The 25,704-nt window shown below is 39.1% G+C and overlaps 1 protein-coding gene across 9 annotated transcripts in view; it reads right to left on the bottom strand.

Moving 5' to 3' along the window:
* Window positions 1–25,704, bottom strand: part of ARHGAP18 (Rho GTPase activating protein 18) — a 195,517-nt gene that overhangs the window by 61,727 nt on the left and 108,086 nt on the right. For all 9 annotated transcript variants that reach the window (XR_013534912.1, XR_013534915.1, XR_013534914.1 and 6 more), the window contains exons 2-3: window positions 4,179–4,381; window positions 339–574 (exon numbers count right to left, since the gene is read on the bottom strand). Coding sequence is in view for 4 of the 9 variants with exons in the window: in XM_078370783.1 (XP_078226909.1) it covers window positions 339–574; window positions 4,179–4,381 (439 nt within the window). In the remaining 5 variants the exon portion in view is untranslated. The remainder of the gene's footprint in view (window positions 1–338; window positions 575–4,178; window positions 4,382–25,704) is intronic.

Here is a 25,704-nt window from a genome sequence, read left to right on the forward strand (position 1 = left end):
CTACTTTTTCTAAATAACAATTGGTAGTCACATTGTCTGGTAAGCTGTCTCTGTCACCCCTAGTGGAGTTAGGGTCGCTTCTAATGCTCCGAGGACACCCTCTTCCCCTAATGCATGGATTATCATGCTGAATTTTAACTAGTTTGGTTTTCTGCCCCATGAGTATAATTTCCAGAAAGGCAGGAAGCAAGTCTCTCTTGTTCCCTGTAAGCATAGAGCTTTGGTGCCTGGCATAGAATAGATAATCACACGCTTTTAATACTTTGAATTAAACCAGATTGATCCAATTGAGTGTAAGCAATTATTCCTTTGCCTTAACATCAACAAAGAAAACCTACTCTTTCTTTTGATTCTCTCTGCTGAGCAAATATGTCTCTGACGTCAGGAATCTGGTGTTGTTTGTTTCTCTTCCTCAAGGTCTGGGAGACCATCTCTACTCGTTTCTGAACTGCCGCTGCCTGGGTCCGGGTCAGTGTTGATAAAAATACCATGCTTTCCTGTGGGTCTCCAGCAGACTCTCCGAAGAGATTGGACAAACCGGCCTCTTTAAGCCACTCTTCTTCCAATTCTCCCTCTAAGACAGTAGAGAAAAGTGGTATTTAAATCACAAAATATAAGAACCTTTACATTTTTTAAGCTGTTAAAAATTCTTACTAAAACTCTTCTCTTGTGACCGAACCACAGGGCTAAGAATCATTATCTAAAACTTGGACAACTGCCATACACTCCAGCCACAACGATATCAAATTTTAGATCGATTTCATATATACTCAATTAAAATTTTTGAATGACTTCACATGTAATTAACCTCTATAACTTCCCTGAAGATTAACCCAGAGGATGATACTGTTCCCCTTCCAGAGATGAGCAAGGAATGAAAAGATAACTTACTTCCATCAAGTTACAGAAAGAAGTCAATGCTGGGGCTGTACATTAAGTCCAGTTTCTTGGCTTAAATTCACTACTACCTCAGAGACCAACACTAATTTATGGAAAGCCTTGTTTTCTCTGTTCACTGTAGCTGACAGCGAGTGCCGCAAAGAAGTTAACAGCAGTATCAGAACATTGGCAACTGATCAATTTCAAATTAATTTTTCTAATCTTCCAAGTCAGCACATCAGATTGTTATTTTACAATTTTTTTAGAACACAATATATTCAGCATAAAAAGCTTATATAGAAAGCTAATTAAATAACAATCAATTCAAAACACTGAAAGCAGGAAGTAAATGTTCACATGCCTGTAAATATTGTGTAAGATCTAACAAAAGTTATTTAAAAGCAGAGATAATTAGAATAGATTATTTCCAGTTATCATGTTTATAGTGGAAAATAAAAGAGCAATGAATTGGGCACAAAAGACCTGAGTCGTACCCCATTTCTGCACCTTGATAGCCAAGTCTCTTTGGACAAGTCACTTAGCCTCAAGTTCACTCTGTTTTCTAATCTGAATACTAAAGCACACCTCTTCCAGCTACGCCGAAACTACAGGTGAGAATGTTACATGGGAGGAGCTTTGAAAAGCCCTAAGATAGACTATATCTCATGGTATATCCCCTAGTCCTGCCTATCTGTCTTTCTATACTATATAAACTTCTTGAGGGCAGAAATCAAGTATTAATAACTTTGGATTCAAGGGACATAAGCCAGTGTGAAGCACTGTGCACACCAGACAACTAAAACAGTTTACTAGCATAAAAAGTAAGTCGGCAAGACTGGGCATAATAGCTCAGGCCTGTAATCCCAGCACTTTGGGAGGCCAAGGTGGGTGGATCATTTGAGGTCAGGAGTTCGAGACCAGCTTGGCCAACATGGTGAAACCCCGTTTCTACTAAAAATACAAAAATTAGCTGGGCGTGGTGCTACAGGTCTATAATCACAGCTACTAGGGAGGCTAAAGCAAGAGAATCGCTTGAGCCCAGGAGGTGGAGGTTGCAGTGAACTGAGATTGTACCACTGCATTCCAGCCTAAGCAATAGAGCAAGACTCTATCTCAAAAAAAAAAAAAAAAAGTCAGTCAGCCATTATTATTTATGCCGTTAAGGTAGTACTCAGTATTGGTGTATAAAACCAAACTGCAGAAAAAACACTGATATTGTTATACAACAAGGAAAATAAACAAGATTACTATATTGAGTCACTTTTTCCATTAAAAAGTAGAGGTAAAACTTAAACAATTTAAAGTCTAAGAAAAGGTGTGGGCATGTAAAAAACATTCCCAGTCTTCCTGATGATCACACAGTAAATAAGAATCAATGAAACTAATTTAACGTCTGAGAATTATCAAACAGATAAGGACATACTTCTATGTATCAGGCTTAAAAGCTGCTTTCTCAAACATATTTTCTCCTTATTCAGCAGACTGGTGTGATACTTCTACCTTGAAACATGGAGAAAGAAACGGTGAGAAAAAAGAAAAAAGAAACCACCCACAAGGATTGGTTTATGTAAATTTTCTTTCTAGAAAGTCCTGGCTAAGAACAAGATTCGTATCCTCAAACGTATGAACTAGTAATTACCATAAATAAGCTTGACTTTACCGGTAACATATTTGGGAAACAATCAGAGAAAAATAAATGAGAAACTAAAGAATGAGTTAACTGTAGTGTTCTTTTAGATCTAAGAAATCAAATTAAGAAAAATCTCCAAGTTCTTTTTAAATTAGTGTTGGTAGATTTTTCAAGCAATGTTGTAACAAAGGAGAAAAATCTTATTTATATAGATTTTGCTACTTAATTTGATCCTAAGTCATTTAGTTAAGAAGTCATTTTGTTGAGAATGACGTCTCTATTAGTGGATCACAAGGCACTGATTGGGGCCCTCACATTTTGGCATTTATATATCAACTTATACAAACATACTTATAAATTTATAGATGGTACAAGGCATAGAAAGAAAGCTAATACAACAAACAAGAGAAATGGACATGAAAAACTTGGTAACTGCTTGAATTTCAGAAATTAAAAGAAACAGTACAAAAAAAATTTTAAGTAAAGTTTTACATGTTTCTCCCAGAATATCAAGTAACATAGCAGAGAATGAGAAATATGGCGGGAAAGTGACTCTACAGAAATTATGCACCAAATATGAGAAAGAAGTAAATATGGAAGCTAAAAATGCTAATGCCACCAACTACTGTCCAAGTCTACATTTTTAGACTAGTTGGCTAAACCCGGGCCATTGCATCCACTCTGGAGAACCATACTTTGAATGACAAAATAGCCAGGCCCACAACAGGTCTTTGAAAACCACCCACAAGGATTGGTTTATATGAATTTTCTTTACATAAAGGTCCTGGCTAGGAACAAAATAAGTGTCCTCGAATATATGAAAGGCTATCATGTAAAAATTGAAGAGCCTTGTTTTGTTCTCCCAAAGGCATAACTACAGCAAGAGAGTCAAAGTTAGAGGACTGTAGATGGTAAATCAATAAAACAAAGATCAAAAGAACTCAAGCTGACTGACCACTGAAAAAACAGTATCACTGCCAAGTAGTGCTCTTTCTATCGCCATCTGCACTCACTAGAGACCAAATGACAGTGTGGCTACCACATTACAGAAGAAATTTAAAGGGAGGTTAGATGGTTTCAAAGATGAAGTCTAACTCTAAAACTCTATGATACAGTGAGCTTAGCCATCAACATTACAGCCATGTCTATGACTAAGCTAACTTACTCATGCCCATTGTATCTGGTAGTTGCATCCATAAATCTGCCTCAAACAAGTAATTTTCAAGTTGAAAGGCAGTATCTGTTTTCAGTGGTCCTATCTTTAATTTTTCTTTTTCTTTCTTTTTTTTTTTTTTTTGAGACGGAGTTTCGTTCTTGTTACCCAGGCTGGACTACAATGGCGTGATCTCGGCTCACCGCAACCTCCACCTCCTGGGTTCAGGCAATTCTCCTGCCTCGGCCTCCTGAGTAGCTGGGATTACAGGCAAGCGCCACCATGCCCAGCTAATTTTTTGTATTTTTAGTAGGGGCGGGGTTTCACCTTGTTGAACAGGATGGTCTCGATCTCTTGACCTCATGATCCACCCGCCTCAGCCTCCCAAAGTGCTGGGATTACAGGTGTGAGCCACCACGCCCGGCTCTTTAATTTTTCTTATTCTCTTCTTCTCTATGCATTCATTTCCTATAAATACATATACAAACGACAAAAGCTTTATTTGTTAGTTATTACCATCAGGCTCTTTGACGACAACCACCTCTTGAGCTTCTTGTCTGTTTTCACTAGATCTCTTGATGTTTTCTAGTTCTATCCAATAGTCTTCCATAGACAATTCATCCAAAGAATCCTGGGAACTTGATCGATCAAATGGAGGCTTCTCTATAACTTTGGTGGTGGTACTTTCCTGGTTCATAGTGTATTGGCCAGATCTGCCACTGCAAATTCAAAAGAACACATGGTTCATTTTAGTACAAAAGGAAGTAGTATAATTTCTAAAATAACACAGCAATAAGCTGGAGAATTTGTTAACTCCTTAAGTTTTTTTTAATAAAACCAAAGGGATATATATTTTGAAACTCTTTACTCTGGAGTGCTACTGATTATAATATGCTTGTAAAATAAACAGTTTCATGCTCCACAGAAAAGTGTGGTGAAGTACAAATAGCAACACGGTACATTTTTTTCCATTTACATTAAATGAAGACTTATTTTTCAAATATGTATTTTAGAGACAAGGTTTTACTCTGCTGCCAAAGTTGGAGTGCACCAGTGTGACCATAGCTCACTCTAATCCCAAACTGCTGGGCTCAAGTGATCCTCCCACCTCAGTCTCCTGAGTAGCTACTAGTACAGGTGTATACTATCTTGCCCAGTTAACTTTTTTTTTCCCCCCGGAGATGTAGTCTCACTGTGTTGCCAGGTTGGTCTGAAACTGCTAGCCTCAAGTGATCCTCCCACCTCAACCTCCCAAAGCACTGAGATTAAAGGCATGAGCCAACACACCCAGCCATAAGACTCACTTAAACCTGAAACTTTGTTTTTACAAAACAACATGTTAAATCTTGATTACAGACTATTAATTGGGAAGGAACTTCATATAATTTTTATCATTTATATTCATAATCATTTATATTCATACATGATAAATACAGACTTAGTCAACTGTTAAACAGCAAATATCTTCAACCAATGAGGTAGTATTAGAATTTCCATTATATTTTTGATTCAAAATATAATGATTTGAGTTTGCTGTTATACTGTACTGTAGAAAGCAATTTCTAATCTTTATTTATAAATGGACCCATAATTTATCTGTATTAAAAATTCCATAATGTGGTAAAAACTCATTTATTAGCAATTCTGAATAGCTTAGAATTACCTCAAACATTTCTCTCTCAGATATTATTTATGAATAATAAATTGAATAAATGTGTGTGTGTAACTTCATGTAAACTGTATTTTTGTTATAATTCACATCTCATCTACTTCTAAAATTGAATTAAAGAAACTTATAATAAAAACCTAAAAAACCAATATTAAATTTGTTTTATTACTACTTATAGCGAAAACCACAACTGATTAATTAAATTTTTCAGCTTTGATGCCTTTCCTTCATATACCATTGATACTGTTTGGCTATGCCCCCACCAAATCTCATCTTGAACTGTAGTACACATAAGCTCATGTGTCCTGGGAGGGACCCACTGGGGGGTCATTAAATCATGGGGCATTTACCTTTGTGCTATTTTCATGGTAGTGAGTTGTCACCACGAGATCTGGTGGTTTCATGAAGGGCTTTTCATGTAAAGAAGGACGTTATTTGCTTCCCTTTCCATCACGATTATAAGTTTCCTGAGGCTTCCCCAGCCATGCTGAACTGTGAGTCAATTAAACCTCTTTGCTTTATAAATTACCGTCTTGGGTATGTCTTTATTAGCAGCACGAGAATGGACTAATACAACAATAATTTTTTTTAAGAGTACAATTTGAGCGAGAACAATAGCTGAACAACTGTTTTGCTATTCTAATTTTCAGATTGCTTCTCCCAAGAAGGACTTCCAATTTTTTCCAATTCTTTGTTTGCCAGATTGGTTTTACTTACTGTACACACTGAAAATAATTTTAAAACTACAATAAAATTCTTTAATAGCGTGTGATCATTCACATTTAAACTAGCCTTTCCCAAAATTGTTTAAAATAATAGGGTTTTAGGTGCGATAGCTCACGGTTCTAATCCCAGCACTTTAGGAGGCCAAGGCTGGTGGATCATGAAGTCAGGAGTTCAAGACCAGCCTGGCCAACATAGTGAAACCCCGTCTTTACTAAAAATACAAAACATTAGCCGGGCGTGGTGGCGGGCGCCTGTAATTCCGCTACTTGGGATGCTAAGGCAGGAGAATCGCTCAAACCCAGGAGGCGGAGGTTGCAGTGAGCCGAGATCGTGCCACTGCACTCCAGCCTGGGTGACAGAGCAAGACTCTGTCTCAAAAATAATAATAATAGTAGGATTTTAATAGCACATAAGGGAGAGGGTCACTAAACTCTAGGCAAATCTATCCAGCAGCTTAATTCCAACTGGTTTGTTAGGAAAAGTCAAGGAACTTAACTGCCTGCCTATTGCTGCAAATAAATGCTGTGTAACTGAGCACTTCGCTTTAATATGCTAATAAGCCAGTTTTATTCCTTTAAGGATGATTCTTCCTGCCTTGATTACAAACTTTATTAATGCTGGTTGCATGCATGAATAAACAATCACTATAATCTCCCCCCAGTAGCAACCTTGGGGTGGTGACGGGTGGGAATTAGGACAGGGGCCAACAAGCATAAAGTCTAGACATGTTTGTGAATCTCTTTCCTTAGATCTCCATTGTTCATTGTTTGCCTCCTTCATCCCTTAATTCAAGGGGTACTTCCTCCCTCCATGGCCTGAGTCATCCTGTTTACATCTCTATATTCCACCTGGGTCCCCATATCCGGCTCCAATGGTCACTAAATAGCCAGTAATTTTCTTGTAGAGTTTTCATTCCTGATTGTTTAATTAACATGTAAATGAGAAAGTCATCCCTCTCTTAAAAATATTTATTTTTAAATTTCTGGTGCAGCAACTCAACTTATCTATATGGTTCATATTCCTTAATTCTGCCTTACCACAATAGCTAAAGTTAATTTACAGATGCCTGCCAGATTCATTTTTCATATTGCATGTAAAATATACAGACACCTTATCCTTTTGTTTTCTCTCTCATAGTGTAAAATGGACCACCTTACCTCTGTCTCCTTTAACTCTTACCCCTGCCCTGTGAGACCACAATAAGGACTGTAAACTGTGTGATGTATAATGACTAATGCCAAGTAATTTGGTTTATCTGCTCATGGGAAAAAGGTACAGTTGAACTAGAAGTACATTAAGCCTTTCAGTCCTGAAGGAATGTGTTTATTCTGGCAAGAATTTTCCCGTAAATTTCCATTAAGATAGCATGTGCAGAAAAATGCAAGGTCATTGAGTAACACCATTGTTACATAAATACACCATCTATATCAAGCCTTGCTTTCTAAACACGCATAAAGCAAAAATCGAATAGCTTAGTGCTGATGAATTGACTCAATATTTTGACTTTAATAAGATTCGGAAGCTGAATAGGTTTGTGACAACCTAAAAATACTGAGTCATGGAAAGGAGGAATTTTTCTTCTGTATTTTTTTTTCGATCACTGGTAAATACTGCAAGAACACATTATCATTTTTAAATATGTGGCAAAGAGGCAGCCATTCAGTAATAGACCACCCTCCTTGGTCAACCTGCCATGTATTTTTTAATTTGTCTAAAAATGTAAATGAATACTCTTTCAGGATACATCAATGGACATGTTGTGTGACTTGTTTTCTTCATAGAATATTACCTACTTTTGTACTTCAGACAGCCAATGGTTAAAAGTCTGGACCACCTTAAAACTGATCTGCAAAGAGGCCAGTTCACTGGTTTCCTCTTTTCCGTTTTTAGGAGTATGTTATATGATACCATGTTCATTCTGCAAATTGGGTTCAAAAACATAAAGCAACATCTGCTAGATGTAATGAAGTAGAGAGCCAGAGAGCAGAAATATTTTATATTTCCAAAAGACCCAGGCTGACACATGGTGTTGACATCAAAGAAACATGCAGCTTATACCACAGGCAACTACCAGTGACCCCTACCTGACTTTCTGGCAAGCAATTATTCCAAGTTCCTTCCTCCTCACTCTCCCTCCAGAATGCTGTGTGCTAATCGTGCCATGGATATGCTTCAGAGGCTCCCACATTTCTCACCTTTTACCACTATAATGACAGAACTAGACACTATGCTCTAAAGGAAATTGCCGGCATTGCTCTATAAAGAATCACTTCCTAGCTTGCTGTACAAGTCATGCTGTTTCCAATACACCGGAGTGTCATTTTTTTTTTTTTCACACTCACATTACAAGCAAATATTCACTTTACAGACCCTGACGGGCCTTCCCAGAATCTTCTTTTCCATCTTGCCAGCGTCTCATCCATGCTCTGTTTATAAAAATTAGGGCTTTGTTTTGTTGTATTTTCCCCAGTTATCTGTTATCCCATTTTCTGGTGATACATTTTCCACCTGGTCAGTGAATTTCAAAGGCATTAATATCGTTCGGGGTATGAGTAATAATGCCTCTTATTTATTTTCTCATAGCAAATATTAAACTGCTCTGACATCGTTTCTTCACAAAGAGGTGGGGGTTATCATTGATTATACTGAGGTAAGCTAGAAGCTTGATGATTCATTCTGCTATCCATGCAGTCAGCTCAGTCAGCAAAATGAAATGGAAACAGATGGAACTGGGAGTCTAAGTGCCAAATTATTCCAGCTCTACTTAACTGCAATCTTTGGTAAATCACTTACTTTCTTTACTCCTCACTTTTCCTATCAGAAAAATGGGAAGAATAACAATTGCCGTGCTTGTTTTGCTCGTTGTGAAAATTCTTACTGAAGTGCCTCATAGGTAACCATGAAAAAGGTCCTAGGTACACTTGTACTGTACTAACTGCATATAAACACCCCTCCCACTGTCTAATAAGGTCCAGAGGAATCATATATCCTCTAGGATATTTTCAAGCTTTTTGGCCTCAGGACTCCTTTACACACTTAAAATTGTTCTAAGACCCTCAAAGAGGTTTTGCTTATGTAGGCGATATCTATTGATATTTATAGTGTTAAATGCTGAAACAAAAAAATTTCAAATACTATTCATTTAAGAACAAACATCTTCACATAGATAGCATTTTAAAAAGCCATTTTTTTCAAATAAAAATAGTGAGATGAGTAGCACTGTTTTATATTTTTGAAACTGCCTTTAATGTCAAGCTTAATAGAAGACATCTGGATTCTTGTATCTGCTTCTGCAGTCAATATTTTACAATATTACAGCTCATGTCATCTCTGGGAAACTCCACTGTATTCTCATGAGAGAATGAGAGTGAAAGAGGCAAACAACATCTTAGTGTTATTATGAAAACAGTTTTAATCTCCTCGACCCCGGAAAGGATCTGGAGAGCCTCAGGTGTTCCCAGATCACACTTTGAAAACCACTGCTTTAAGAATTCTCAAAAATAACATCTAATGGGTCTGAAAATGCACATTTCAGCTCTGTGGCCAACACTCCAAAAAGCCCTCTGAAAGAAACAGACATGCTTTCCTAGTGACTCAACCTATTTCTTTATTTTTGTTTAGTTCTATATTCTTTCACAAAAACTGGGAGTTTTTCCAACATATCCATATTTAATTTATACTATAATGGCAAAGAATAAAAATATCATTAAAAAACCCCTCCCTTTCCAATACTGTTAAGCATTTACTGGTGTCCATTATGAGTAAAGGGCAGAAGTTCTCGCTGGGCTTCCCCTTGTGGCTAGAATATTTGAAAATGTGTACTTCCCTTAATGTGCCTTTGTCATCCCTATCCTGTACCTAAAACCCCCTCGGCCAGGCGCGGTGGCTCATGCCTGTAATCCCAGCACTTTGGGAGGCCGAGGCAGGCAGATCACCTGAGGTCAGGAGTTCGAGACCAGCCTGGCCAATGTAGCAAAACCCTGTCTCTACTAAAAATAAAAAAATTATCCAGGTGTGGTGGCATGCGCCTGTAGACTCCTGCCTCAGGAGGCTGAGGCAGGAGAATCGCTCCAACCCTGAAGGTGAAAGTTACAGCGAGCTGAGATCACACCACTGCATTCCAGCCTGGGCGACAGAGTGAGACTCCATCTCAGTAACAACAACAACAAACCCTCAAGGCAGATTTATCTGTAACTAACACGTTTCTTCTGAGCTCATATATTTAACTATCTGGTCCAATTTCTACCTTATGTTCCATACCCTGTTAAAAGTCCTGCTGTGAAACTTTATATCCTGTCTGTCTCCTGATTCTGACCCTTCTAGAAGCTCGCTCTTGAAGTCCTCTGATCCTAGACCTGTTTTGTTTTGCTTTCTTACAAGATCCTTTCTAAAAAGGAGACACTTTATTTCATGTTCCCTATTTCACTTTTATTTTCATGCAGTGCAGGAAGTGACTGCGTTGGGATACACAGTATAAGAAGAATCAGGTTTATTTTTGTTTTGGCTTTGTTCTGTTTTAATGTCTTAAAAGAAAAGGCAGTGGGCTGCTGGTTCTTACTCAGATCGTGACTTATCATCAACCATAATGACTAAGAATATCTAGAAAAAGCCATATGTATTGAAGTGTAAACATTAGAACGCTATTACACCTCAAAGATTTAAACCTATCCCATCAATTTTTAGATGAGGTAATGAGGCCTCCAGGTTAAATCTCCCTCAATTTTACCCAGCAAAGGGGTGATAGAATGGATTAATGTCCTCCTTCCCTCTTCAGTGGTCACTTTAATATGTCAAACAGACTAAAAAGGGTCGGATTTGTTTCTCTTTCCTCAGACACATCAATCTTTCTGAGTTTGTACTGCATATAGACAAGGCAAGAGTAATTTGGTTGACATAGTCTATAATTTGCACTTTCAAATGACCATTACACTTATCAAGAAAAACATACATTTTAAAATCAAACCATATCTCTTTAAAAGCCATGGGAAACCTTTTCATGGGAGGCTGAGGCAGGAGAATTGCCTGAACCCAGGAGGCGGAGGTTGCGGTGAGCCGAGATGGTGCCATTGCACTCCAGCCTGGTTAACAAGAGCGAAACGCTGTCTCAAAACAAACCAAAAAAAAGGCATGGGAAAAAAAGGCATGGGAAACCTTTTCTAATACACTTTCTGGTTTTGGGGTTTTCTTCCATTTTTTTATTTTTGAGATGGGGTCTCACTGTGTCAAGTAGGCCAAAGTGCAGTGCTCAAGCTCCTGGGCTCAAGTGATCCTCCCAACTCAGCCCCTCTGAATAGGTGAGACTACATGCACAGACCACTTCACCTGGCTAATTTTTTTGTAGAGACAGAGTCTGGTTACATTGCCCAGGCACAGAATCTCGTTACATTGCTGAGGCTGATCTGGAACTCCTGGCCTCAGGCAATCCTCCTGCCTCAGCCTCCCAAAGTTCTAGGATTACAGGTATAAGCCACTGTGCCTGTCAATGCACTTTCTAAGATACGGTTTGTGGCCGGGTGCAGTGGCTCACACCTGTAATCCCACCACTTTGGGAGGCTGAGGTAGGAAGAGTGCTTGAGCCCTGAAGTTCAAGAGCAGCCTGGGCAACAAAATAAGACCCCCATCTCTATTTAAAGGGAAAAAAAACGGGCTGGGCGCAGTGGCTCAAGCCTATAATCCCAGCACTTTGGTAGGCCAAGGCGGGTGGATCACAAGGTCAAGAGATCAAGACCATCCTGGTCAACATGGTGAAACCCCGTCTCTACTAAAAATATAAAAAAATTAGCTGGGCATGGTGGCGCGTGCCTGTAATCCCAGCTACTCAGGAGGCTGAGGCAGGAGAATTGCCTGAACCCAGGAGGCGGAGGTTGCGGTGAGCAGAGATCGCACCATTGCACTCCAGCCTGGGTAACAAGAGTGAAACTTTGTCTCAAAAAAAAAAAAAAAAAAGGTTTGTGTTATGCTGGGCATAACTTCAAATATAATCCATTTTTTAAAAAAACTTCATTTTATAAATTTTAAAATTTTTAAATTTAATAGTTTATCTACAGAATCTCTACGCTGAGCAAAAAGCATGTTTCTCATGTGTAGACATCTCTTTCATTTCAGCAGTGATCTTAAAGAAGTACTGTAATCACTACCATGGTGAGATGGTAAAGCTATTAATATTGTGTCATGGCCCTGTCCATCAGAAAACGCTGAATTTGAATGACTACGAAGAGCTGCAGCCTATGAATGACCCACGTCATATTTTTCCCCTTGGAAGAGAATGCCTACTGTTGTTTAGCTGAAAGCAGTAATTATTAGAAGTGGCTATGACATCTAGGAAGGAAGAACACTGATAAATGCCTGAAGGCAGTAAGAAGCTGATTAGAAAGCAATACCACATCACCCCCCACCCTCAACAAACACACACCCATGTAACCATCTGAACCCAAAGAAAGGAGTCTAATCTCTAATTTTTTTTGTTGTTTTTGAGAAAAGAGTCTCACTCTGTTGCCCAGGCTGGAGTGCAGTGGTGTGATCTTGGCTCACTGCAACCTCTGCCTCCTGGGTTCAAGCAATTATCCTGCCTCAGCATCCCGAGTAGCCAAGATTAAAGGTACACACCAACAAGCCCAGTTAATTTTTGTATTGTTATAGAGATGTGATTTCACCATGTTGGCCAGGATGGTCTTGATCTCTTGACCTTGTGATCTGCCCACCTCGGCCTCCCAAACTGCTGGCATTATAGGCATGAGCCACCTTGCCTGGCTGAGTCTAATCTCTTCTATCTGACTCAATTGCTATAGTCTTCAGGATGTACTGAATTTCACATAAACTTACTTCTATTCCTCTTTGCATACATTACCCTTTTCATTTTAGGAAAAAAAATAAAATTTACTTATTTCTTTCAGCTTTGTCTTTAAAAATAAAAGTCACAGCCAGGCATGGTGGCTCATGCCCATTATCTCAGCACTTTGGGAGCCAGAGTCAGGCAGATCACGAGGTCAGAAGATCGAGAACATCCTGGCCAACACCGTGAAACCCCATCTCTACTAAAAATACAAAAATTAGCTGAGCATGGTGGTGCATGCTTGTGGTCCCAGACACTTGAGTGGCTGAGGCAGGAGAATCGCTTGAACGCAGGAGGCAGAGGTTGCAGTGAGCCGAGATCGCACCACTGCACTCCAGCCTCGAAACATAGAGAGTCTCAAAAAAAAAAAAAAAGTAGCTTAACATCTTCTAGTGCTTTATAGTTTTTCAGTCTCCACCCACTTTCTGCTTTGTTTTTTGCTACTCACTTTTGACAGAGGGTAGGAAAAAAACAAACTCAGGAAAACAATAAGCAAATGACATAATTATCCTCTGTTTCTATCACATTACCTAAGCAAAACTGAGAAGAGAATCCTACCAACAAAACCATTAAGAGCTAGCTTTGAAAACTTGGCTTTATCACTTTTAGAGAAATATATGATACAACCAATTCACAGCTCTGGTTTTTTCGTTCGTTTTGTTATTATCATTGCTGCTTTCACTATACTTCTTGACATCACTAAAAGAATAGGGACATAGTAGTCACTGCCAGGTCTGGTAGAAAGAAGGGAGGGAAGGCATAGAAAGAAAAACATATGGGAAAGGCAGGAGGCAGCCAAGGCAGGTTTCAAAAATTCCCTTCCTATTTAGATACAGACACAGGGAACATATAAGAGAAAATGGTAGGCTGCTATCACTGGCCAGAGATAGGTTTCTTGTTTTAGAGTTCTGGTTCTGGGTAGAAGTGACATCCTCTTTATTCCTGAGCTTGCCAAATCTCTCAGGAAGCAGTTTTTCCACCTCAATTGGAGGTACAACTCGACAAGTAGCCAAATGGGAACCTGGGATCTGAATGCCAAAATCATCTTCCAAGATGAGGACGAAGGTATCTGGAGTGGGACTTTGACATAAAAAATCTCAGGATCTTGGAACAGCAGTTCAAAGCATATCCACTTCATTCAATTATCTGTCACCATGACTTGCATCCACCTGATAACCCTGGACATGCTGTTCTTTCTCCAGGACTCTTTATCTTTTTATTCTTCTGGCCAGCTGTAGAGCCACCTGGAAATTAAACACCGGTACCTACTTTGCATTCAGAACATAGGTTCTCCAGTTTGATCTGTTTTCCAGCTGTCATCACTCAATTTCATATCTCAGTACCTTTCTCGGTGGGGGTTGGAATAACCTCGCTTCTGCAGCCTCCCTACAGCCCTTACCACATTTTGTACCTTGATGTTCTGCTCATGCGTGTGTTCCCTCCATTAAATTATGTGTTCCTGGGGGCAAGAATCCATGTCTCTTTTTTTTTCCTCTTAGTATCCCTGGGTTCAAGCAAATTGCCATAGCAGATGTTGGTGAACTGTTCAATTATTTAAGAACTGCTGCCTCTGAAATAACTTAATTTCTAAGGTATTTCTTATTTAATTGCACAAAACTACAAAGAAATAAGACAGAGAGAGATAAAAAGTAGATAGTAAAGAAATCAGTCATCAGGAAACTCTAAAGTAAATGTTCTGTGTCTCAGTGACACTACTTTTGGATGCTTAGTCTAAAAGTAGGTTTCCTAAAGGAAATAGAACCATACAAAAGTGATGGCTGGTTGCATATGAGACTGTAACTAATACTTATAAACAAGTTTCGGCTTAGAGGTTTTTAATCACACATTCCATAGTTCCATTATTCACCTTAATCTTTAAAACAAATAATTATCGGCTGGGCGTGATGGCTCATGCCTGTAATCCCAGCACTTTGCGAGGCCAAGGCAGACAGATCACGAGGTCAGGAGTTTGAGACCAGCCTGGCCAATATGCTGAAACCCCATCTCTACTAGAAATACAACAACAAAAATAGCTGAGCCTGTGGTGCACACCTGTAGTCCCAGCTACTCAGGAGGCTGAGACAGAAGAATCACTTGAACCAGGAAGGCAGAAGTTGCAGTGAGTCGAGATCGTGCCACTGCACTCCAGCCTAGGCGACAGAGTGTGACTTCATCTCAAAAAAAAAAAAAAAAAAGGAAAACAAATAAATATTTACTAAATGCCTTACTCCATGGTTGGGGGTCTTATCAGAGATGTTGCTTTAAACAAGTTCTTCAAACTTTAGTGTGAGGTAGATGACAAATGACACCAGCATCAGTCATGGGCAGAATTTTCCAGTTCCTCACTCAACTAGTGGCCCAGACAACTCTTTCCAACATGGGCCTTCAGGTCATGGTCTTTACCTCAGGACTGTCCTTAACACGCTTCAGGCTCTGCTGTGATTCACCATTCCTTCTTCAGTAAGAATTTCACCTCCACTCTGGCAATTTCTGCCACTGTTATCCACTCATTCTCAATTCATCCCCTGCTCAATCAGTTCCTGTGATTTAGACCAATAATTTAAGGTAACATCTATAATCCCTTGCTATGGCCTAAATGCTACTTACTCCCTGCCAAATTCCCACATTGAAATCCTAACTCTCAAGGAGATGCTATTAGAAAATGAAGACCTTAGGGAGGGGATTCGTGCTCTTATAATAAAGTAGGCCCCAGACGGCAGACTCGCCTGTTCCACAGTGTGAGGACATGGTGAGAAGGTGCCATCCGTGAGAAAGCCAGCCCTTCCAGACACCCAATCCACCAGCACTTTGATCTTGAACTTCCCAGTTTCTGAAACTGTGAGAAATACATTTCTATTGTTTATGAGCCACCTAGTTTATGGTATTTTGTTACAGCAGTACAAACAGACTGAAACACCCTTGCTGGCAACCCTGCTCCTCCCCTGGTCCGTTTCTCTAGATCTCCTGGGTTTGTCTGAAGCCCATTCCTAGTCCATTATTTAAGTTGTTCTTTCCCGAGATGGAGCCCTCCTCAGAACAACTAATACCCAGTTCTTGTTTCACAGCAGTCATATAGCTTTAAAGGTAGTGATCAGCACCTAAATCTTTTGTCAACCTTTATCCATTTATTTTTATTGTTCTTGGCAAATCAAATTTTTTGCCTTTTTAGTTTCCATGGTGTGCTCCTATTTCTTTTCTGAGAAATCTATCAAGTTATCAAGACGTTTTCAGGGATGAAATGAAGAAAGATCCGCTCACGAAGATCTAAGGTTTTACCACTTCCGCTTATATTCTTGAACTTACTACTCAAAATTCCCCCGTTATAATTTCTATTAGTTCAGAATCTCATCACTACAATTTGTCAATACACCTTAAACATGCCATAACAAAGATAAATTTACACCAAGGTGCAAATTCCCTCACATATAAGACTTAATATACTTCAAGATCTAGGATCCAAGAAAAGTATCTAAATATCAGCCAGGAATTTTGTTCTGCTGCTGACTGACAACAGATTTGTAAATTATAATATTCTGATATCCCTCCAGTTCATAAAAAGTTGATTGACAATGCCTGTTATGATATAAGCACTAACAAAATACTTATTGACATAACACAAAATTATAAACACTAATATTTTGAAATTTAATGTTAGAATAGTATTGAATATAATTATGATTTTCCTTATTTCCTATGGCATGTATATTGCCCTTCAGTGGGACTTTTATATACACATTAGCATCAACATTTCTATGCTAATAAAAACATCAACACAAGGCAATGGTGAATTTAAAAAGAAAACATTTTGAGAGTAACGAAAGCTACATACACAGCATATTATGGAAGAAACATGGGCATTATTATTAAGCTCTTCTTCGTTCTTCGTGATTATCTATTGCAATAAGGTAGAGAAATCATCTCATATCTCAGGGGGAGTAGGGGAGGATAAAACCAACCTTCTACCAGCCAGCAAAAGAAAAAACATAGATAAACACTGAACAAAAAGGTTAAAAGCGAAAGGCTATTTGTGTTTATGTTAGAAAATATAAAAATGGAGAAGATATTTATTAAGTAACGCTGGTAATAGAACAGTAATAGAACAATTAAAAACCACAGCACTTCTGTGGTAAATACCTCTACAGGAAAAAAGAAAACTGCTTCCCTTATGCTGTACATATCATTTTATGGGTAGCTCAAAATGAACTTCAAACATTACAATGCCCCACTGATACGTATGGAAGGCCAGGTGCTAAAAGTCAACTCTACTGGGGGGACAGAGAGGATGGAGGTCACTTCTAGCCAATCAAATAATTTAGCCAAGTTTAGAAACAATTCATTTATATTTTCTATTAAATGTCTTTAGCAGTCAGTAACAAAGTAGAATATGTGAATACTACAAAACAATCTTCCTTAAGTGAGATTATCTAAAGCCACTTTTATCTTTGCATGTTTGAAAGACTGAACCCAAGACAGATGTGAATACAAGCAGCCTAAAAGATACATGAAATATAAAACAAGAACTAAAGACAATTTCACATGCAAAATGCTACTTGTGGGTTGGGGCAGGAAATTTAACTTTAACATTTGAAGAAAAAACAAATCCCACTCACCAGCCTGGGCAACATCGTGAGACCCTGTCTCTACAGAAAATAAAACAATTAGCCAGGCACAGTGGCATGTGACTGTAGTCCAAGCTACTCAGGAGGCTGAGGTGGGAGGATCCCTTGAGCCCAGAAGTTCAAGGCTACAGTGAGCTAAGATCATATCACTGTACTTCAGCCTGGGTGACAGAGCAAGATCCTGTCTGGACATCCCCCCCCCAACACACACACACAGACTCTCACAAAAACAAGCATTTTCAGTAGAAGCCACTGAGCTTTGTTTAGAGTATAGGAACAGGGCTCATAGCACAGTGAGGCCCAACATGAATATGAGGGATGGACACATGTTTTACAGGAAGGGACTGTAGAAACATGAAAAGGCGAGGGGAGCAGAGGTAGATGGTACAGAAAAACACTTTTAATAAGGAAACATAGTTAACACTATTCTTGGGCAATGCTACATCTAGCACAATATGGGCATACTGAACTCCAGCAAATGACACCCACAGACACATCAAATTCTGGGCGGATTAAACCTCACCAGCTGGAAGTTTATGAACCTGGTCTAGCTTAATTTCTGTCCTTGTCCTCAAGAAACATCTCTACCTCCCAACGCTTAGTCTCAGGCTCATTACTAGGCTTACACTAGCCTACTGCGTACCTGTTTTTCACATGGGGCAGCAAAATTCCCACTTAACCAAAAGCAATATGATGTCAGACTCCAAAATGTCATTCCCTGTGGGGATCTGAGACAGCTGAAGAAGTGCGTAAGTAGTTCCTGGCCCCAAGAGTTGTCCCACTAGCTGCATCCAAGGCTGACTTGGCACTCTATAGAAAGCTGATTCTGTATGATTGTCCCATTTAAGGACTTCCACCTCTCGTCTTCCATTTCCATCCCTCTGGTTCTCCTCTGCCTTCCCCATCGCTACACACCTGGATCCTCCTCTTTGCCCAATTCCCATAAAAAAACTATCTAAGTTGATTGCTTTCGACTTCTCCACAAAATGCTGTCAGCTACATCATTTTCCTGAGCCCTCAGTTCTGCACTGGCCAAGGCTCCCAGGACCTTGAATCTCAGTTGAGGTCTGAGCGACCCATATCCCCGCTTGTCAGGAAAGAAAGGTGGAAAAAAGAACTGCAGTGTCAGAAATTCATCACTTCAGAAGAGATTAATGAGCTATTGAATAATTTTTTCAAGGAGCTATTGAATAATTTTTAAAAAATAATTAAATGATTTTTTAAAAAGTTATTTATGATGTAGGAGCCTTTAACAATCGGCCCTCAAGCACCTGAGTTAAAAAACAACAAAAAAAAACAGAACAAGTAAAAGTTCTAAGTCTTTTTTTTTTTTTTTTAAATTATTCAGAGTAGGTGCAGTGGCTCATACCTGTAATCCCAGCACTTTGGGAAGCGAAGGCAGGTGGATCACTTGAAGTCAGGAGTTTGAGACCAGCCTGATCAACATGGTAAAACCCCATCTCTACTAAAAATACAAAATTAGCCAGTCATGGTGGCACATCCTGTAATCCCAGCTACTCAGGAAGCTGAGGCAGCAGAATCACTTGAACCTGGGAGGCGGAGGTTGCAGTGAGCCGAGATGGTACCATTGCACTCCAGCCTGCACAACGAGAGCAAAATTCTGTCTCAAAAAAAAAAAAAAAAAAGCCTCTAGAGACTAGAAAGTTATACAAGGAGAAGATGAAAGGATTAAGAGCATGTAATGCCCTCCAGGGCAGAAATCAGTATTTACACTGTCTCATGGCCACAGAAGCCAGTGTAGATGATAGCATCAAAAATAGAACCTCCTTTACCATCTTGCCAGGATATGTCTACAGAAAGATCTAAGTTGTCAGATACTCTTAAGGTAAAGATCAAAGACTTAGAACTTGTTCTTGTTCTGTTTTTTCTTTTTTTTTTTTTTCCTTTTTTTTTTTTTAGCTCAGGTGCTTGAGGGCCAATTGTTAAAGTCTCCTACGTCATGAACGACTGCAGTTATTTGCAAAAGCCAATTCTGTAAAGTAAAACACACAACTTTTGTAAGACAAATATTGTGAAACTCTAAGCATGCTTTCATATGCCAACCGATCTAATACAGAAATGCTAATTTCTTAATCCAATAGTTTTATGAATACAGTTTTACTGAACAACAATGCCTATATTTATTCATTGGTCTTCTCATTACAGATATTAATCAAAATTCTGTACTAGATGTTATAAAAATCACTGCGGTTATGGTTTTAAAAGCAACTTCATCCAGATAATATGTACTTTCCATTTCAAGCAATAAAGAAGACACTGAAAAAAACAGTGAAACTGGAATGAAGCCAATACTTCAATGTTTTAGTAGAGTGATACTATAGAACTTGAGTTCTTGCTTGTTAATAATAAACAGACCACTCAAGTTGTGATTCACACATTCAACAACTACTGACTCCCTATTAATTACAAGGCACTATACATGCTGATGTTTAAAATCCAAAGCAGCACAGGGCTTCACCGCTGACCTCTGAATCTACATTTTGATAGAGGAGATAAAATATGTAGGGAAAGAATAATACAGGGCAGCCTTGGCTTCATGCTGTGTGAGTGGGGGAAAAAAAACAGGTGTCGCAGTGCTCACTGTCAGTTAAACGTAGACAAGGACAAGATGCCAAAAATTGTTTTAAAATGTCAATAGCACAGTAAGAGGAGGTGAGAAGGGAGATTCCAGTCTTTTGCTCTGCCTCTTTCTAATTTAATAAAGCTCTCCCAGAGCCAACAGTGTTTTCCTGTTGTTTGATTCAACTTTATTTCCCTCTAACTTAAGCCCATTTTCTCTGAGCAAATAAAGAATTAATCAGGGTCCTCTTTATATTAATGCCTTTCTGGGAAAAGTTTAAGGCAGTCCTTTATTTTACCTTGAGTTGGCCATGAATATTACTCCTTTACATTTCCCCCCATATTTTAAAAAGCAATGTCTTATAAATACAACCTGTAGTACACATTCTTATTCACATCCAAATCATGAAACACCTACAGATAACAGCATATCATCTTTGTTCTGAAATTTTTCCATTGGGCCTTTTTCAGATTGGCTCTCACTCTGCAAGTGAAAGCTCCATGTTGACATTAATTTTAGAAACAGGTACATATTTAGACCCAGGTGGGAAGTACTTGGCACAGATACCAAAGTTAAAAGCCTAATCATAAATGTTTTTTTGCTTCCTAACTGAGGAAATTAGCACTGTTATTAACTGCTTTCCATGCTTCTCGTTTCTTTTTAAGAAAGCCTTTGCTGATCATCTGCATTAATATTATGCTAATAAAAGGGGATGGTAACTAGTTTAGTCTCTTCAGTGTAGTAACTACAGATCAGAGAGACATAATTTGCATGTTTTTCCTAATTGGAGTGAGCTGGCATTTAGACACTCATTGTCACCATTTTTGGAAAAAAACCAAAAACTTAATACATGTTAGGCCAGACTGGACAGGAGTAATTTCTCCAATGGAATCATCAAAACTCAAGTATTTCAAGAGACACTTTTTGCTTCTAAGCATGAATCTCAAATGACAAGGATGAGCATTCAAACACAGGGCAACCATCTGCATCACAAAATACATTTCAGTTCCTCTCTGCAGAAGGAATTCATTTACTGTGGAAGGCCATTCACTTCCACTTCTGAGTGCTTATTCCTCAAAAAGCTTCCAAGTATCGTGAGAACAATGATTAAAAGAGGATCTTTCCATCTGTGCTGCATTAGGCTGCAAGACGGCCCCTCCTGCAGAAACAGTTTTTGCATAATTCATTATGCCATTTTAAACCCTAATCAGTGAATTGCAATAAGCGATGGAGTATGCATGACAGAAAAGAGACTGACATTTATTAGCTGCCTCCTAAGCATTCACCTAATCCTCACTTTGGGCTATTGCTCCACGAATCATAGTCAATGGTGACTCATCTTATCTCCAATAGGTTCTTATTCACACCTGAAGCACTGTCATCATTCTTAGCCCATTCTAATGTCTCCAGAAAAAATATTTCTTACATCATTATCACTGTATAATGTGGGAAAGAAGTACTACCGGAAGAGAGAAGAAAGGGGCCTATCTTCAGGTCTACTGTTCACCGTGTGAGCATGGCCGATACATCCTACAAGAAACATCCTACGGAAAAAAACAACAGCAGCAACAACAACAAAAAAAAACAGTATCTTGTCTCTTCTCCTAGAAATCATATAGCGCTAACCTGTTAGTAGTGATTTTTCACCTTTAAAGCCATAATTTCACCTGCCACTTTGCCTTGGAAGTGGCAGGCAAGGGTCTCTCTGGGTCCCAACTTACATCTCAACTACAGAATATTTGTCTTGATTTTGTTATTTGGAGATCTGTTTAAGGATGCATCGGAAAAGAATTTTATGATCACAAAAAAAAAAATAAAAAAAGAAAAGAAAACTGCCTTAGGCACCTCAAATTAAAAAAAAAAAAAAAATTTTAAGTGATAGAATCCTTAAGCTTTAAACACTGAAAAACGGATTAAGCAGAAGGTATCGATGATGGCATGCAATGTATATCATTTTAAATCAGAGAAAATATGTGGGCAGCAGGACTGAGGATGTGGACAAATCTTAGACTAAAATTTGTCACTTTCCATTTCTAATTCCCTAGATCATAGTGAAAAGAAAAATAATACATTTTGACTTTTCTATTTACAGGGAACAGTAATATCCAACATACGATAAAGTTCTTTAGTTTGGTGATTCAGTAAGAATCAAGAGAATCACCTCAAAAAATACAACTTGAAGAACTGGGTTCACTGGTAGAATCTTCACTGAAACAAATTTAAAGTCAGTAACTCATAAGAATTGAAAATAACTAAACATCACTTTATGAAATCTTAAAAAGCACAATTGAGGGGTAATGGGAAACCTTCCTGAGGTGTTTCAAATAGGAGAAATAAATTGATATGCTAGAACAGTGCTGGCCAATAGTAATAAAAGATGAGGACGAAAGTTATTTAATATTTTTAGTAACTACACTTAAAAAACTGAAAAGCAGACAAAATTAATGTTAATAATTTTAACCCACCCAATATACCCCAAATATTATCACTGAAACATGTAAGAAATGTGGCAATTATTAAAATCCTTTTTATTCCATTCTAAGTCTTCAAAATCTTGCATGTAATTTGACTTCCATCATAACTCAATTTGGAGCAGACAGTCCAAGTGTTCAATGACCACAGGTTGCTGATGACTACTGCCTTGACAGGGTAGCTTTAGAATGAATGAGGCAGTAGGCAGGTTCTCCTTGTAGAGCCCAGAAGATACAACTGCTGTAATTCCTTCTCATTGCTAACATGTACAAGTTAATGCCTGCTTATCTACAGAATATTTGCTTTCTCATTGACTCAGCAAATATTCAGTGAAAACCTACTTTATTCCACACTATGCCAAACTATGGAATGCAGGTGTACTTCAGACAAGATAGAGCTAGAATTGATTTTTTATTTTATTTTTTATTTTGAGACAGAATCTTACTGTCACCCAGGCTTGAGTGAAGTGATGCAATCTCAGCTCACTGCAACCTCCACCTCCAGGGTTCAAGTGATTCTCCTACCTCAGCTTCCCTAGTAGCTGGGATTACAGGCACTCACCACCAAACCCTAGCTAATTTTTTGTATTTTTAGTAGAGACGGGGTTTCGGTATGTTGGCCAGGCTGTTCTTGAACTCCTGGCCTCAAATGATACATCCACTTTGGCCTCCCAAAGGTAAGTGGGATCACTTGATCCTCCCACCTCCACCCACTGGGATCACAGGTGTGAGCCACCATACCTGGCCTATGCCTAGAATTTAGAAGGCAACAAAGACATGTGCAAGGTAACTGTGAAGGAAGTACATATTAGGGATGTCACAAGCTCTAGTGAAGGGATCCGTTGAAGGCGTCACAGAATGACATGAGCTGGAGGTTGAGTAGGAGTCTGCCAGGTAGAACATAATGAAAACGGCCTTCAAGGCATGGCAAACACTCAAGCAAAGACAGAGAAGCAACCATGGATGGTGAGTTTAGAGAACCGCAGACTGCATTCATTTTCAGGGAGGTACAACCCCTTGGAGGAGGGAGAAGGCACGGGGCTGGGGTTGGGGAATAAGGCTGCAGCCAAATTCTGCAGGACCTTGCTTGTCAAATTGAGAACCTTGGAAATGCAGGCAGTGCAACAATGGAAAGTTTTTAAGCAAGCAAATATGACTATCAAATTCTGTTTTAGAAAGATAATTCTGAGAAGGCACATCCTGAGACAGCCTGGGGCCAAGGTGCTGTGGAGTAAACAGATCGCTGAGCAATGATAAGGTGCTGTGGAGTAAACAGATCGCTGAGCAATGATAAGGTGCTGAATCCAAAGGGCAGTGGTAGAAACAAAAGTGAAAGGACACATTCAAGAAGCTTTTCCCAAACAGAATGCCTTGGTGACCAATTAGATAAAGTAGATGAAGGAAACAGAAGAAACAAAGATAATTCCACAGTTTGTTCTTGGACAGGAGGGTAGATGGCAAAGTCATTAACTGAAAAAGGGAAGATAGAAAAAAAAAGGGGGAGATTTGGCTCACGCCTGTAATCCCAGCACTTTGGGAGGCCGAGGCGGGTAGATAACGAGGTCAAGAGATCGAGACCATTCTGGGCAACATGGTGAAACCCGTCTCTACTAAAAATACAAAAAATTAGCTGGGCACGGTGGTGCGTGCCTGTAATCCCAGCTACTCAGGAAGCTGAGGCAGGAGAATTGCCTGAATCCAGGAGGCGGCCGTTGCGGTGAGCCGAGATCGCGCCATTGCACTCCAGCCTGGGTAACAAGAGCGAAACTCCGTCTCAAAAAACAAAAAAGAGGAGGTTTGGCAGAGAATGTGACACTCTCAGTTTGGATCTGCAGAGCTATGTTGGAGATCCTTGCTACCTAATATGCTCCACAGACCAGCAGCACTGGGCAATCAAACTTGCCAAAAAGGCAGGATCTTAGGCCCCACTCCAGATCAGTAGGATCCAAATCTGCATTTTAACAAGATTCCAAGGTTTCGCCTGTGTACAGTCAAGTGAGACAAGAACTGATCAGGCATTTCAAAGTCTAGGTTGTGCCCATGAAAGAGTTACTGGCTGGAGGATAATTTTGGAATGATTAGCATATACATGAGAGTTAAAATGATGGGAGTGTAAGGGAGATTACCAGAAACAAATTTAGGATGAAAGAATCTGTGTGTGGTGTGACGGAGGCTGCATGTTTGGAATTGAAATAAAGAATAATCATAAAGGTCTACAATGGCCCTCTTGTTAAATAAAAACTGAACCAAGAAGAAAAGGAAGAGGCGGAGAAAGAGCAAACAAAACCTTAAAAAAAAAAAAAAACCACAATGGTGAATTAACGTTAAAGCTATAAAGAATTTTTTATAATTAAGACAAACTCATATTAATGTTCCTTAATAATCAGGGAAGCTGGGCAACAAAAATTTGATATGAGTGGAAGAGAAATAAATGGAAACTTTATAAAAGAAGTGGGAGCAGCCAGGTGTGCTGGCACACACCTATAGTCCAGCTATTGGGGAGGCTGAGGCAGGAAGATTGCATGAGCCCAGGAGTTCAAGCCCAACCTGGGCAAGAAAGTAAGACCTCATATTTTAAAAAAAAAAAAGTGGGATACAAAATATGGATAATTTGTTTAATAACTTGTAAAAATGTTAACATATCATATGATGAATATAAAAATATTAATAGTGGTTTGTCTTGATCGTAGGATTATAGATTATTCATTCTACTTTACTGTTTCTTTCCTCCTATTTAGTAAATATACACCCCTTTTTTCTTTAAATAAGATAAACCATGCCACTGATTGCTGGGGTGGCAGAATCAGAAGGCCTGGATTCCTGGCTAGTTTTACCAAGCAGCTAACTGACTTCAGGCAAGTCATTTCACCTCTGCACGCCACGGTCTCCTCGGCTGTTTAATGAGGGGCTCGGAACAAGATGTTCTAAGAAAATTTCCAGCTGTGACTGTGTATGATCCAAATTGGCAGCAAGGTGAGATTCATGTGTTGCCTTTCAAGTCTCCCTTGACCACACTGCAAATAATGTGCAGGGTATCCATTCTGCCCTCTACTCTTAGCCCATCCCAGTCTCTTCATCCCACCAGCTCACCCAGCGAATGATTTTCCTGGAGTTTTGTTCAGAACCCAACAGCCGTTTAGAGCT

The sequence above is a fragment of the Callithrix jacchus genome, chromosome 4, assembly GCF_049354715.1.
Source record: "Callithrix jacchus isolate 240 chromosome 4, calJac240_pri, whole genome shotgun sequence".
Taxonomy (NCBI): Eukaryota; Metazoa; Chordata; class Mammalia; order Primates; family Cebidae; genus Callithrix; species Callithrix jacchus.